The following is a 14,552-nucleotide window of genomic DNA, read 5'->3' as shown; positions in this document are numbered from 1 at the left end:
ACTCAACTATGCGTCGAGCGAAGTTCAAACCCAGGACCTTCCGATCCGAAAGCGAGTGTGTCGTACCACAAGACCAGATAGCCGCACATGTATCAATGCAGTGGGAGAACTATTTGAGCGTCTATAATGATTATTTATAAAATTGTTAGGCACTTGAAGGCTGGTTTTCCAAAACTCGTTACGTCGATTTTTCTACTTTTTGAGATTTTCCATCCATGAGAAAATTTTTTAATGTAAATTATATTTTAAACATCAATAGACACAAGAAATTCCCATGATTTTTGTGAATTTGAAGTTTAAATAATATGATAATATAATAGACCGAATGAGAAATTATAAGGGAAATATACCTAAATATTTCAAAATGGGTTTTAAAAAAAAACGGATGTCGGGAGTTTTGAAAAACCGCTCTTCAATTGTATCATCATAAGAATCTACATGGTGCGCGTATTCTGGGACACTCTATGGAATAAATAGCATTCTAGGAAACATGTATCTACCGAATGATCAGACTGACAAAGGTACAAGGGGTCCCGATAGCTCAATTAGTAGAGCACTCGTTTCACACCCAAAGGGATCGAGATCGATCCCGTGTGCAGTCGAGATTGTTTTCTGACCCCCCCCCCCCCCTGTCCACCCAGCAATGATAGCTGGGTCTGTTATCTTTGGCGGAAAGTACTTTGCGATAGACTAGCGTCCTATCCAAAGGATGGAAGCAATTGCTACTGTCCGTTTCACGCTATAGAAACCGGAATGGGCCCAATGGCTTTGAAAGACTACTTCCTCTTCTTCTTCGTCTTGTGGAAACCTCCAATATTGTCGAGGATCACTCCACATTTTGTAGGGTTTTACATTTTAAACTTGCTAAAACTCTGCACATAATACTAATTTAAAAAAAAAAAAAACAAAAAAAAAACCACATATCTAGATTTAAAAAGTCACGTTGTGAACTCGAGCAATCGCGTGAAGGCATGTTGGCAACCGTTTTCAGCCACTTCAGCTGGGAGGCTATTCCATAGTCGGGCAGTGGAAGGGAAAAACGAATACATGTGGGCGTCTGTTTTTGATGTTGGGATGGTTACTCTTGCTGTGTGTCCCCTCGTATTTCTTCTACAAAGGAACAAACAGAATGGTGTACTCACAATTTTGGTCATACAGTATCTGCTACATCGTTTACAACTGAGAGGACTGTGGTCACCTGGTATGGAATTGGGGGAAAAAAGAACTTAAAAAGTTCCGATTCATCCATCATAAACAATTACGTCGCGTAATCGGAATCTATTCGCCAGAGACAATTACAAATACTGATCTCTATGTAAAGACCAGGGTCCAACGCCTGTGTACAATAATAAAAGAACAGCGATGGCGGCTATTTGGTCACATCTTACGTCGTAAAGATAACATTCCAGCCCAAACTGCAATGACAGAATATTTCCTTCATGGCAACAAAGATGTAGGGAGATCAACAACATCATTAGTAACTACCCTGAACCAGGATCTCTCTTCATATCAGAAATTTCTGGATTCAGATGAGGCCGAATTAATCCCTGAAGAACTAAAGAACTATTGCAGTGTCCTCCGTACTAAAGTCACAACAAGATCTTGACAGCCTCAAAACTCTGGCCCAGGACCGTGACCAATGGAAACAATTGACAATATGGATGGAGAGAGCAGCTATACTTATCGACTATGACTGAATCACACAATTCTCATCAAGCGTCATTCAGACTGCGAGGCTTACTACTACTACTACTACTACTACTACTACTACTACTACTACTACTACTACTATACACTACTACTACTACTATACTACTACTACTACTACTACTACTACTACTACTACTACTACTACTACTATACTACTATACTACTACTACTACTACATACTACTACTACTACTACTACTACTACTACTACTACTACTACTATACCACTACTACTACTACTACTACTACTACTACTACTACTACTACTACTACTACTACTACTACTACTACTACTATGACCACTACTACTACTACTACTACTACTACTACTACTACTACTACTACTACTACTACTACTACTACTACTACTACTACTATGACCACTACTACTACTACTACTACTACTACTACTACTACTATACTACTACTACTACTACTACTACTACTACTACTACTATGACCACTACTACTACTACTACTACTACTACTACTACTACTACTACTACTACTACTACTACTATGACCACTACTACTACTACTACTACTACTACTACTACTACTACTACTACTACTACTACTACTACTACTACTACTACTACTACTAGTGCAGTCGGGATTTTTTCTAACCACCAGTACACCCAGCAGTGAATGGGTTGCTCAGTCTGTTAGAGTTGGCGGAAAGTGCTTTGCGATAGAGTAGCATCCTATCAAGCCATTGCTATTGTGTCACGCTATAGAAAACGGGATAAGCTCCGGGTTCACGGGCTCCGAAGTTCTCAATAAAAATCACCCGTCTTCGCTCTTTTAAAGTTCAGAATGGGTAACACTGAACAGAGCACGGACAAAACTCGGGAGAACATCTGGAAGCATGAAAAAATGGGGGCTTGCTGAGACTAGCTTGTGCACATGCGGATGCCCAGAACAGACGATGGAGCATATCCTTGAGAATGCCAAGACGGGCCCAGCTGCACTGACCATGACATAAAAGAGTCTCCTCCCCAAATGCTGTGGAGTGGGTTCGGTGTTGGAGCGACAAGCTATGATCGGGACTCGAATTCTAAGAATCTGCCCATACACCCTGCTACTTAAAATATATATATGCCACCTTATGATTCATTTTTAATACATTCATTGTTAATGCACATTATCCTGTGGACTAGTTACACACTTTCAATGAGTTTTTAAGCGGAAGAGGGGAAGTAGAGACATGATAATTTATGTGTCCTTTTGGATGGAAATGAGGGCTTGTTTTCTTTGTTTTTAATGGTCACATCAAAACAATCTTCGAATTTATAAACAAAAATAGAAAATCTGAAATAAAACAAATAAAAGAATCCCAACTGTCGAGTAATCGGGGGTCTCGATAGCTCAGTTGGTAGAGCACTCACTTCACACGCAAAGGGACCAAGATCGATCACGGGTACAGTCGAGATTTTTTTGTCTGACCCCCCCCCCCCCCCCCCCCGCCTTGTCGACTCAGCAGTAATTGGGTAGCTGGGTCTTTAGATCTGGCGGAAAGTACTTTGCGATAGACTAGCGTCCTATCAAAAGGGCAACAAGCAATTGCTATTGTTCGTATCATGCTATATAAACTACGGGTCCCTGGGCCGAATGGTTCTGAAGGACTAAAATAAAAAAAATTTAAATCAGGAACTTTGGAGAGAAATATAAAGTGAGTTAGTGTCACACATTGGGGCAGCGTGGCTCAGCGGTACAGTCTTTGCTTCGTACCCGACAGGTACCGAGTTCGATCACCCGCCGCTGCACTGTGTGGCCTTGAGCAAGTCACCTCGCCCTAGCTCAATTTGCGGCGCTGCACTGCGACTGACGCCTGGGTTATTCCAATCTTCCCTTGGAATAGACCCTAGAGACAAATTCCCCCTATGGGATGAATAACGGGAATTGTATTTAATTGTTATTTATATTTAAAGGAACAACATAGAACAAACAACGTTTCGGACCTTGACCATCGTCAGGGGACAAAGAACAAAACACAAAAAATGTAAGGTTACCAACAAATAAAAAAATGATATGTTGTCAAATGTGGAAACATTATAAATCTATGGAGAGGGTGTTTGATGTGGATGCAAGAAGAGGCGCGAAAGAAAGGAGAGGGAGGGGGGATAATTGGGGGAGAGAGTGGTTGACAAAATGTCATTTTTTTTTTTTGGTACCCTTAAATTTTTGTGTTTTAATTTTTTGTCCTCTGACGAAGGCCAATGGCCGAAACGTTGTTTGTTTTGTGTTGTTCCCTTATTATATATGAGTCACAGTTAATTACTTTATTTCTTTTCTCTCCATCTCATAGGCTCATTTAGGCTCCTCTAGTATCGGGAAATCTCTATAGTGTAATGATGTCACGACCACAGATCAGTACAAGGGGCAGAAAAAATAATAAACAAAATTTAATATAGACTAACAGCTTCAAAATGGAACAAAATACCAAACACGGAACGTTTCGGGCTCAAACCCCTTCTTCAGCCAACAACAATAAACAATAAAGACATAAATACATTACTAAATTCCAGATAGACGACAGAGATAATTTAACTACCAATTATCTCTCTGGTCTATCTGGAATTTAGTAATGTATTTATGTTTTTATTGTTGTTGTTGTTGGCTGAAGAATAGTTTTGAGTCCGAAACGATCCGTGTTTTAATATTTGGTTATTTTTTGAAGCTGTTATATTCATTTTTGTTTATTACTTTTCACAGCCCACAGCTTCCAGCAGCCTAGTATCACTTTTACAACACACATTTTACTTTCCGGCTCCAAACTCCTTGAAAGTGTGTATGTAACCAGTCCTTCATAGGACTAATAATGAATGGTGTAATGGTATTACGACCATAGATCAGTCCAAGGGGCAGAGGAGCCGTGCGTGACGTAATACCGTCTACTTCTCCGGTCCCAAACTCCTTGAAAGTGTATATGTAACTGTAACGATTCCTTCATAGGACTAATGATTAATAGGTTACATATTGAATCATTAAGGTGGCATAACTATTTTAGTAGCAGGGTGTATAGACAGATTTTTAGGATTACATACAGGACCTAAAAGAGCGAGGATGGATGATCTTTATTGACGACCAGCATATAGTTAGACTAGAAAATAAGATGCCATCACTATGAAACCAGAATATCAATTACACAAGTCGTCAGGAAAAGTGATATTACACATTCAATGAGATTTAAACCAGCTTTTTGACATCACCCTTCTTTACCCAGTTATAAGTGAAATAACAACGTTCGAGGAAAGCAGTTTGAAGTTAGCTTTCCAAGGGAGGTAATCATGAAATTATTATGCCACCACAAGTCAATAAAGTTACCTTTCTTTAGACGAGTACAATGTCAATATTAAATAATGGTTAAAAACCAATTAGTATTATGAACATCGGAGAAATTGATATTTTGAGTATAATTACTCCCTCCCCCCCCCCTCTCTCTCTCTCTCTCTCTCTCTCTCTCTCGTTGATTCTCTCTCTCTCTCTCTCTCTCTCTCTCTCTCTCTATATATATATATATATATATATATATACTATATATATATATATATATATATATATATATATCTTTTTCTATCTTTCGTTCTCTCTCCCACTCTCTCGTTTTTTCTTTCTTTCTTCATTCTCACTCTCTCTCTCTCTCTCTCTCTCTCTCTCTCTCTCTCTCTCTCTCTCTCTTCTCTCTCTCTCTCTTCTCTTTTCTTTCTCTCTCTCCTCTTTCGTTGTCTCTCTCTCCTCTCTCTCTCTTTCTCTCTTCTTTCTCTCTCTCTCTGTCTCTCTCTTTCTCTCTCTCTCTCTCTCCTCTCTCTCTCTCTCTCTCTCTCTCTCTCTCTCTCTCTCTTCTCTTTCTTCTCCCCCCCCCTCTTTCTCTTATATATATATATATATATATATATATATATATATATATATATATATGTATGTATGTATAATATATATATATATATATATATATATATATATTTATATATATATATATATATATATAATATATATATATATATATATATATATATATATATCACGCACACACCTTCTTTTCTTGGGGTGGGAGGGACGTGAACCAGTTTCGTGATCCGAGACCTCCGTGGAATATGGGCCAATACTCGGCAACTTCCCTGAAATGTCAAATGATAAATAAACAATTGAAATCTATAGATTGAACGAAATTGACGTCCCTCGGCTCTTTTATTTTTGTTTGTTTGTTTGTTTGTTTGTTTGTGTTGTAGAGAGCCATTTTAATGATTAGTTTTTAAAAAAGTTTAAGGTTACACATAATTTTGAGTGTTGGTACGTTGTCTCGGGCCTGGCAGATATTATGAATATATTGCCTAAGCACATAGCATCAAAAGAGCGCCATTCTCCACCTAACGTGTTCAGTGGGGCTTTACAGGTCATAGTTTCCATGAGAATAGTAAAGAAATTAAATGGTACGATTTTTAAAAAATTAAATGTTACAGTTTTAAGAAAATAATATGTTACAGTTTATAGGTAGGCATCCTTCCGTCTCAAGAGAGATGGTTTGCGCCCTGTATGGCTTTAGTCTCATCAGTCTTGTTGAGAGCAACGACGGGTGTGACTCAGCAGACCAATCCTTGCATGGCAGTCTCTACCGCAGTTGTTGCACACATAGTTTGACTGTGTGTTTGGTATTTGGATCTGCTGCCTCTCTTTCCTCCTTGCTCTCCTCTCCTCAAACTTTATCTTTCTCCTCTCCCCACCTCTCTTCACTCCCTCCATCACCGCATATCTCCAGCCGCTGCGGTCGTCAGCAAGCGACTCCCATGTGTTTGAGTCGATGCCTGTCAATTTCATGTCTCGTTTGCAGACATCATAGAAGCGCAGAGCTGGACGGCCAGTTGGTCGCCGTCCAGAAGCTAGTTCACCGTACATGATGTCTTTGGGTATGCGTCCATCGTCCATCCTGTGTACGTGACCAAGCCATCGCAAACGTCGCTGGCAGAGCATGAGATGCATACTGAGGGAGTTCGCTCTTTCTAGCACTGCATTGTTAGTGAGTCTGTCCTGCCACCTGATGCCGAGAATTCTTTGCTTCGTACCCGGCAGGTACCGAGTTCGATCACCCGCCGCTGCACTGTGTGGCCTTGAGCAAGTTACCTCGCCCTAGCTCAATTTGCGGCGCTGCACTGCGACTGACGCATGTGGAAGTTTTCCAGTCGGTTCTCCTGTCTGGCATATGTTGTCCAGGATTCACTGCCATACAGTAGGCTACTGAGTACACATGCCTGGTATACTCTGAGTTTGGTATTCAAAGTGAGTTGGTTGTTGGTCCACACTCTCTTGCTCAGTTGTGCCATGACAGCGGTAGCTTTGGCGATGCGCTTGTCTAATTCTGCATCAAGTGAGAGGTTGCTGGTGATGGTTGTGCCCAGGTATGTGAAGTGATCAGCGACTTCTAGCTCCTCGTTGTCAATGTAAATTGCTGGTATAGAGGGGACATCCTGACACATTACATTTGTTTTCTTGATGCTGATCGTCAGCCCGAATTCCCTGCATGCGTGGGAAAACCTGTCCATCAGCCGCTGGAGGTCTTCCTCGGTATGCGCGCATAGAGCTGCATCATCTGCAAATAGCATTTCCCTTATGAGGACTGTGCGAACCTTGGTCTTCGCTCTCAGTCGTGCCAGATTGAACAGCTTCCCATCACTTCTGGTGTGTAAGTGGACTCCTTCTGGGGACTCTTTGAATGCAAACTTCAGCAGTAAGGAGAAAAATATACCAAACAAAGTCGGTGCTAGGACACAGCCTTTTTTCACGCCGCTGCGCATGGGGAAGGGTTCAGAGGCTCCACCGTCGTAGCTAATGGTGCCCTTCATGTCGTCGTGGAATGAGGCAATGATGCTAAGCTGCTGAGGAGGACAGCCAATCTTCTTTAGCAGCTGGAAAAGGCCCTTCCTGCTAACAAGGTCAAATGCCTTTGTCAGGTCAATAAATGCAATGTAGAAGGGCATCTGCTGTTCTCTGCATTTCTCCTGAAGTTGACGTACTGAGAAGATCATGTCCACTGTCGACCTCTTGGCTCTGAAGCCACACTGCGACTCTGGGTAGATACGTTCGGCGAGGATTTGCAGTCGAGCGAGGACAACGCGCGCAAAGACTTTACCCACAATGCTCAGTAGAGAGATTCCCCTATAGTCACTACGGTCTCCCTTGTTTTTGTAGAGGGTGATAATCTTGGCATCGCGCATATCCTGGGGTACCTTGCCTTCTCTCCAGCAAAGACACAGGAGTTTATGTAGTGGTTCCAAGAGGGCTGGCTTTCCACATTTGATGATTTCGGGTGGAATGCTGTCGTCACCGGGTGCTCTGCCACAGGCCAAAGCATCGATTGCTTTGCTGAGCTCCTCCATAATTGGTTCTGCGTCTAGTTCTTCCAGTACTGGCAGTTCTTCAATTGCGTCTAACGCTTTTTGGGTGACAGAGTTTTCTCTGGCGTAGAGTTCCAAGTAGTGCTCTACCCATCTTACCATCTGCTTGTCCTTGTCTGTGATGGCTTCCCCTGTCTTGGATTTAATAGGCGCAGTTTTCTTTGTAGATTTGTCTGTCGCCTGTTTGATTCCCTCATGCATAGCTCTTATGTTGCCACTGTCAGACGCTTGCTGGATGTTGTCCGACAACTGAAGCCAGTAGTTGTTGGCGCAACGTCGTGCTGTTTGCTGTGCTTTACTGCGTGCAGCTCGCAACGCCTGCAGGTTCCTCTGACTTGGTTTTTGTTTATAGCTGACAAGTGCGCTACGCTTGGCATCAATGACTGGCTCCATCTCAGTAATATTGGCTTCAAACCAATCATTGTTCCTGTGCTCCTTTTTGCCGTATGTCAGAACTGCAGTGCTGTAAATGGCGTTTCTAAGAGAGTTCCAGCTGCCCTGTGCGTTTTGTTCTGCTTTTCTATGAGCTGTGTTGAGATTCTTCTCAAGTTGCTCGTTGAACTCTATATTCTTTTCCCGGTAAGCTGTCTTGCTGATATTGATCCTGGGCTGGCCCTTTCTCTTTGAGTGATGAAGTTTCTTTGGTGTCAGTTTCACCCTTGTGGCAACCAAAGAGTGATCTGTGTCGCAATCAGCGCTTTGATAGGACCTGGTGTTGCAAACATTGTTAAGAGAATCGCGCTTAGTGATGATCATGTCCAGCTGATGCCAGTGTTTTGACCTTGGATGTCTCCATGACACCTTGTGACATGCCTTGTTCTGGAAGTAGGTGTTCGTCACGCATAGTTTGCGATAGCAGCAGAGTTCAAGAAGCCTCTGACCATTCTCATTCATCTTTCCTATACCGCGGTGCCCCAAAACGGTTGGCCATGATTCTCTGTCGGCACCAACTTGCGAGTTGAAGTCGCCAAGAAGGTAGATGTGCTCCACTTCTGGGATATTGTTGACAATGGCGTCTAATGACTCATAGAATTGGTCCTTTACTTCAACCGAAGCTTGCAGTGTTGGGGCGTAGACGCAAACAAGGTTCACCGAGCCCTGCACGGATGACAGGTGCAGCTTTAAAATTCTCTCTGTGCCGTCGGTTGGCGGTTCGATCATAGGAAGCAATGTATGGCGTACTGCAAATCCAACACCGTGCTCCTTCACGTCTTCTGTGCCTTTTCCTTGCCAGAAGAATGTAAAGTGTTTCTCCTTCAGGGATCCCCTCTCTGGGAGTCGCGTTTCCTGCAAGGCTGCTATGTCGATGTTCAGTCTGTTAAGTTCATGATCAATTACTGCTGTTTTTCAAGCATCGTCAATGGTCATCTGTCAGTCCTGAGCGCATAGTTCTTACATTCCAGCTTGCTAATCGAAGAGCTGGGGACTTCGTTTTCTTTTTCATTTGCTTGCCTGGTACACAGTTTAACGATCCACTTGTCAAGCTTGCAAGCTCTAAGCTCCAGGCACCCTCTGAAGCAAGCAGATCGTGGCGGGTCAACACCTTTCTGGCTGGGGGCTGCCCAGCTTGGGGCGGGCGGTAGCTGACCAGTAAGATTACGATGATCCCTCCCACCGTCGAAGACAACCCGTAGCGTCCAATTCTACGCCAATCGAGCAAGGACTTATCACTCGTAGACTGCTGTCTATATATATATATATATATATATATATATATATGTGTGTGTGTGTGTGTGTGTGTGTGTGTGTGTGTGTGTGTGTGCTAAAGTCCTTATCTTAACCAATGAATAAATGATACTAAATATAACTATGGTGTCATGATTAAAGAGCTCCATACCTTGAATACATAATAAAGAAAAATGAATATAACAGTAACAGCTTTTTTTATAGAATAAAATACCAAACACAGAACGTTTCAGTCTCAAAATCTTCCTTCAGCAACATCAAAAACAATGAAAAGCTAAATACATTGCTTAAATAAAACCAGACCGACGACAGAGACATATTTGTCACTTCCGACGTATACTTATTTCCAGGTCTGATAACCCAATTCCTTTTGGGCTCATTGTTGTAATGGAAATCTCAAAAAATAACCAAAGAAAAACAACGCAAAATATTGTCCATTACAACAATGTTAATCGAGACCCACAAGTGGGTTCGGATGTCAGAACTGCATATATATGCACACGGCGAGCGCGTTTGTAAACGTGGCATGTAAACAAAAAGAAGCGTTCGCTTGGTTACTAAGCAGGTAGGTGCCAAATAGGGTTCAATAGTCTTATGTCACGTCCGCCCAGCAACCAGCAGTTTGGTTCTAAACAAACAAAAAAATCGGTACTTTATATTCTTCATGCTGGCTAGAACTTTTTCACATGTCATGTGATCAGAATGTATAAAAGTCAAAACATGGCCAGATTTATAATGTTTTTCCACTCTGGGTACACTTTTATGCTCGTCGGAGAAGTATTTCATAAGGGCGTCCGCCATTGTTCCGATAGTCTAGAGCCAGTTACTAAGTTACTATGCGTCATTACGTGGTAAATGACGTCACGACTGTTGAACCATCGTCAACATTGTCTGACACTAGAACCGTAGCCATCGTAAAGTTATAGCCTGACATTGACCAAAAAAATGACGTCAAAATGCCAGTCTTTTGCCATAAAAGAAAACAAATCGTGAGTTGTATTCAATAGTTAAACCAATGAAATAACTTGTTTCCTTGAGCTCTACTAACGACATCTCACTAGACGCTACACAAACCTAAAAAAACGACGTCAAACTGCCAGTCCTGGAGGGTTCTAGTGTCAGGCTATATCATGTTAACGATGGCTACGCTAGAACCCTCTTAGACTTAAAGTTTGACGTCATTTTTTAGGTTTGCGCAACGTCTAGTGAGTTGTCGTTAGTATAGTTTATTAAGGAAACAAGTGATTCCATTGGTTGAACTATTGAATACAACTCACGATTTGTCTTCTTTTGCCACCAAAGTCTTTTGACGTAATTTTTGGCCATAAATTAATGATGGCTACGGTTGAACCCTATTGAGCGGAATATTAAACTACGCATAACATTTGGCGCGTAAAAAAAAAACAAACAACAACAACAAAAAACAAAAACAGACGAGTGGAATAAAATACCTTGTAGACCACGTAGATATAATTGGACTCGGCCACATTTTGAGCAACGATCGTGTCGGCACTGGAAGAAGAGAATAACTTGAGCTTTGAGCTTTTTTTTATAGCGCAATATCCACTAAACGTGCTTATCTCTCTCCTTACCAATCATTTTCAGTATTTCCTCAAAATGGCAGGCTTACCCAGCAGAAAAACTGATATTTTTTATACTCAAACAAGCTCTCTACAAAACATCTTTAGACGTCTAAATTAAACAAAGATCATTCTTCAAAGTTTGTGATGTACAAAATAAATCTGAATAAGAAGATGTATATTTTGTCGTAACAAATGTGACTATTTTGATGTAGGTGGTAAGGAGAGGGTTTAAGTGCTTTACAAAGGGTCCCCAAATGCAACACATAACATGTAGAACGAGGCATGACGCCTCTTAGGTGATAGTAATATTTTTCCGACAGAGACAACGCTGTTAACGGCCAGGTACTAATTTTACACCTGAGTACGATGAGAGAATGTGAGTAAAGAGCCTTTTCCAAGGACTCGACTATACGCCGAGCGAGCCTCGAACCCAGGACTTTCCGATCCGAAAGTTAGTGTCATACCACAAGACCACATAGCCGCACAAATAAATACACACACACACACACACACACACAAACAAACAAACAAATACACATACCAAATTAGGAAACTAGGGAGCAGACACCGGTGTAAGATAAAGATCCAAACAAGTGTGTATGAAAGGTGCCAGACAAAGCAAGACAGGGAAATACAAGAGAAGAAAAAAACATCCCAAAAAATCATTTTACCTCCACCGGGTGATCGAACCTCAGACCTTCTGATTAATGTTCAGACGTGCTACCATGTATTGTAATGACCGGTAATCAGAAGGTCTGAGGTTCGATTCCCAGTCGAGGTAGACTGATTTTATGGTATGTTTTTTTGGGGGGTTTTTTAAAAATATTTTTCTGTCTTGCTTTATCTTACACCTTTCATACACACTTGTTCAGATTTTTTACTAAATACACACACAGACGCACATTCACACACAGTTGAGAAATTAAGGAGCAGGCACTGGTGTAAGATAAAGATATGAAAACGTGTGTAATACAAACACTGTGAGACATAGCTTGATACTGACACGGTTTTATACACACTTTATTTAACACATGTTGTTAGGATTAAGGTTAAGGTCACTTTGGGGTGAAAGGTCAGAAAAGGATAATCAAAAATAAGTGTGAACGTCATTTATATACTGATTTCCTGGGAGTCACTTTGCAGTGTGCAGGTCTGATAACCCAAATTGTTATGGGCTCATTGTTGTAATGGAAATACTCTCAAACCAACCCAAATTACTGTCCATTACAAAAATGTTAAATCAGCCCATAATTGTGTTCGGTTTATCAGACCTGCAAATATGTTGACCTTGTCCATGATTTGTGCTATGATCATCTATGGTATTGATAATGATAATAATAATAATAATAATAATAATAATAATAATAATAATAATAATAATAATAATAATAATAATAATGATCACCATGATGGTGGTGGTGGTGGTGGTGGTGATGATGATGATGTTGATGATGATGATGATGATGATGATGATGATGATGATGATGATGGTGATGATGATGATGTATACAATAATAATCACCACATACTTGAAATAGAACAGGAACACGTTGTTTTCGGCGTTGTCCACCAATTCTTGCATTGGAAAGTAATTCAGGAATGGTAGCTGGCTTCAAGTTGGCGACGGGTGGGGGGGGGGGTGTGGAGTGGGAGGGGAAAGGGGGGGGGGGGCAGAGGAGGGGGAAGAGGGTGGAGAGGGGAAGGGGAGCAGAGGAGGTGAGAGGGGAAGGGGGACAGGGGAGGGAGAAGAGGAGCGGAGAGGGGCAGTGGGAGGGGGGGGGGGGGGGGGGCAAGTATATGGGTTTATTAGTTTATCGAAGTCCAACTTTGTGAGACGTTCTTGCGAAATGGGCCCCCGTGTCGCTAAAAGTAGTTTTGAGATATTGATGTTATGCGTTTAGTTTAAGTACTCATAACATCCGCTAGCCGTAACGTACCAACCCAATAAACTATGTGTAACCTTGAACGTTTATAGTCTGATTGATAAAATTTAGTGAGTACTACTCACTAAAATGGTTGTCTAAAGACAATAACAAAGAGGTGAGTGACGTCAATTTCGTTCCTTCTAAGTGGACAATAAAAGTGGTTTTGGAATTTTTCTAATTGTTATTTACTAATAATGATATCATGCATCATAAGGGGGGGGGGGGAGTGACCATTGAACTGTGATCTTGGAAGGTCCCGGGTTCGAGCCCCATTTCAGGCACTGTAGTTTTCTTTCCATGGGCAAGATTATTATCCCCAAATTTGCTCACTTGGACAACACGTGTGATTCCTGTTGACATCAGACATCCTGTTTGATAAATTATCTATATTCCTTCATGGAATGCCTAGGCGACGATATCTTCTGAGGACTGATTACATTTTGAACCGGAGGAGAAGAAGGTGTGACGTCACGACCTCTGCTTCCCATCACTTCGGTGCTATGACAAAGAAAATGTGATTTGGGACTTGGAATTCCCCAATAATGTCATACATCGTTCGTTCATTCCTGAACACTGTCGTGATTTTTAAAGAGAAAAAAATTCACTTAAAACGGTTACACTATAGATAGAACTAAAGGGAGCGATGATTTGTTCTAACGTGTTCTTATTTGAAGGTCTGATGACTGGACGCATCTATGGGTCTGTTTTAAAACTGTTGTAATGGACAATTTTTTTCGCTGGTTTGCGAGTATTTCCATTTCAACAATGAGCCCATAATTATTTGGGTTATCAGACCTACAAATGGGCACACGTCGCGTTGGCCAATTGTATACCGCTAGGAACTTACTTATGTATAATCCGCAATACAAAAGCTCTTTCTTTTGTTAGACTTATAGATAGAACGGAATTGGCGTCACCTAGCTCTTTGTTCTTGTTTTTAGCCAGCCAGTTATGAGTCGTTCCCACTAAATTCTATCAATCAGACTATAGACGTTTAAGGTTTTGGATGTTAGTACATAATATCTGGCTGGCGTATGTTGTGAGCTTTTTAGATAAACACATAACTTCATGAGGTGGCATTTTAGTAGCAGAATGTATAGGAAGATTCTTAGGATTAAAAAGAAAGTTGCTCTTCCGCCAAAACATCATAAGATATCGTCGCCTAGGCATTCCACGAGGGAATATAGATTATTCATCAAACAAGATGTTTGATGTCACCAGGAATCACCCATGTTGTTACAGTGAGATCCCGTCGCC

General features: G+C 41.3%; 1 protein-coding gene across 2 annotated transcripts in view; it reads right to left on the bottom strand.

Moving 5' to 3' along the window:
- The window catches only part of LOC144958269 (uncharacterized), a 35,309-nt gene that overhangs the window by 19,683 nt on the left and 1,074 nt on the right, over positions 1-14,552 (bottom strand). For both annotated transcript variants that reach the window (XM_078890131.1, XM_078890130.1), the window contains exons 2-5: positions 12,900-12,980; positions 11,239-11,299; positions 5,746-5,830; positions 1,143-1,198 (exon numbers count right to left, since the gene is read on the bottom strand). In XM_078890131.1, coding sequence (XP_078746257.1) covers positions 1,143-1,198; positions 5,746-5,830; positions 11,239-11,299; positions 12,900-12,980 — 283 coding nt within the window. The remainder of the gene's footprint in view (positions 1-1,142; positions 1,199-5,745; positions 5,831-11,238; positions 11,300-12,899; positions 12,981-14,552) is intronic.

Source organism: Berghia stephanieae, chromosome 12 (genome assembly GCF_034508935.2).
Source record: "Berghia stephanieae isolate SIO BIC M18660-M18661 chromosome 12, UCSD_Bste_1.3, whole genome shotgun sequence".
Taxonomy (NCBI): domain Eukaryota; kingdom Metazoa; phylum Mollusca; class Gastropoda; order Nudibranchia; family Aeolidiidae; genus Berghia; species Berghia stephanieae.
The sequence above is the reverse complement of the archived record's forward strand: the minus strand, read 5'-3'. Positions and strand labels throughout refer to the sequence as shown.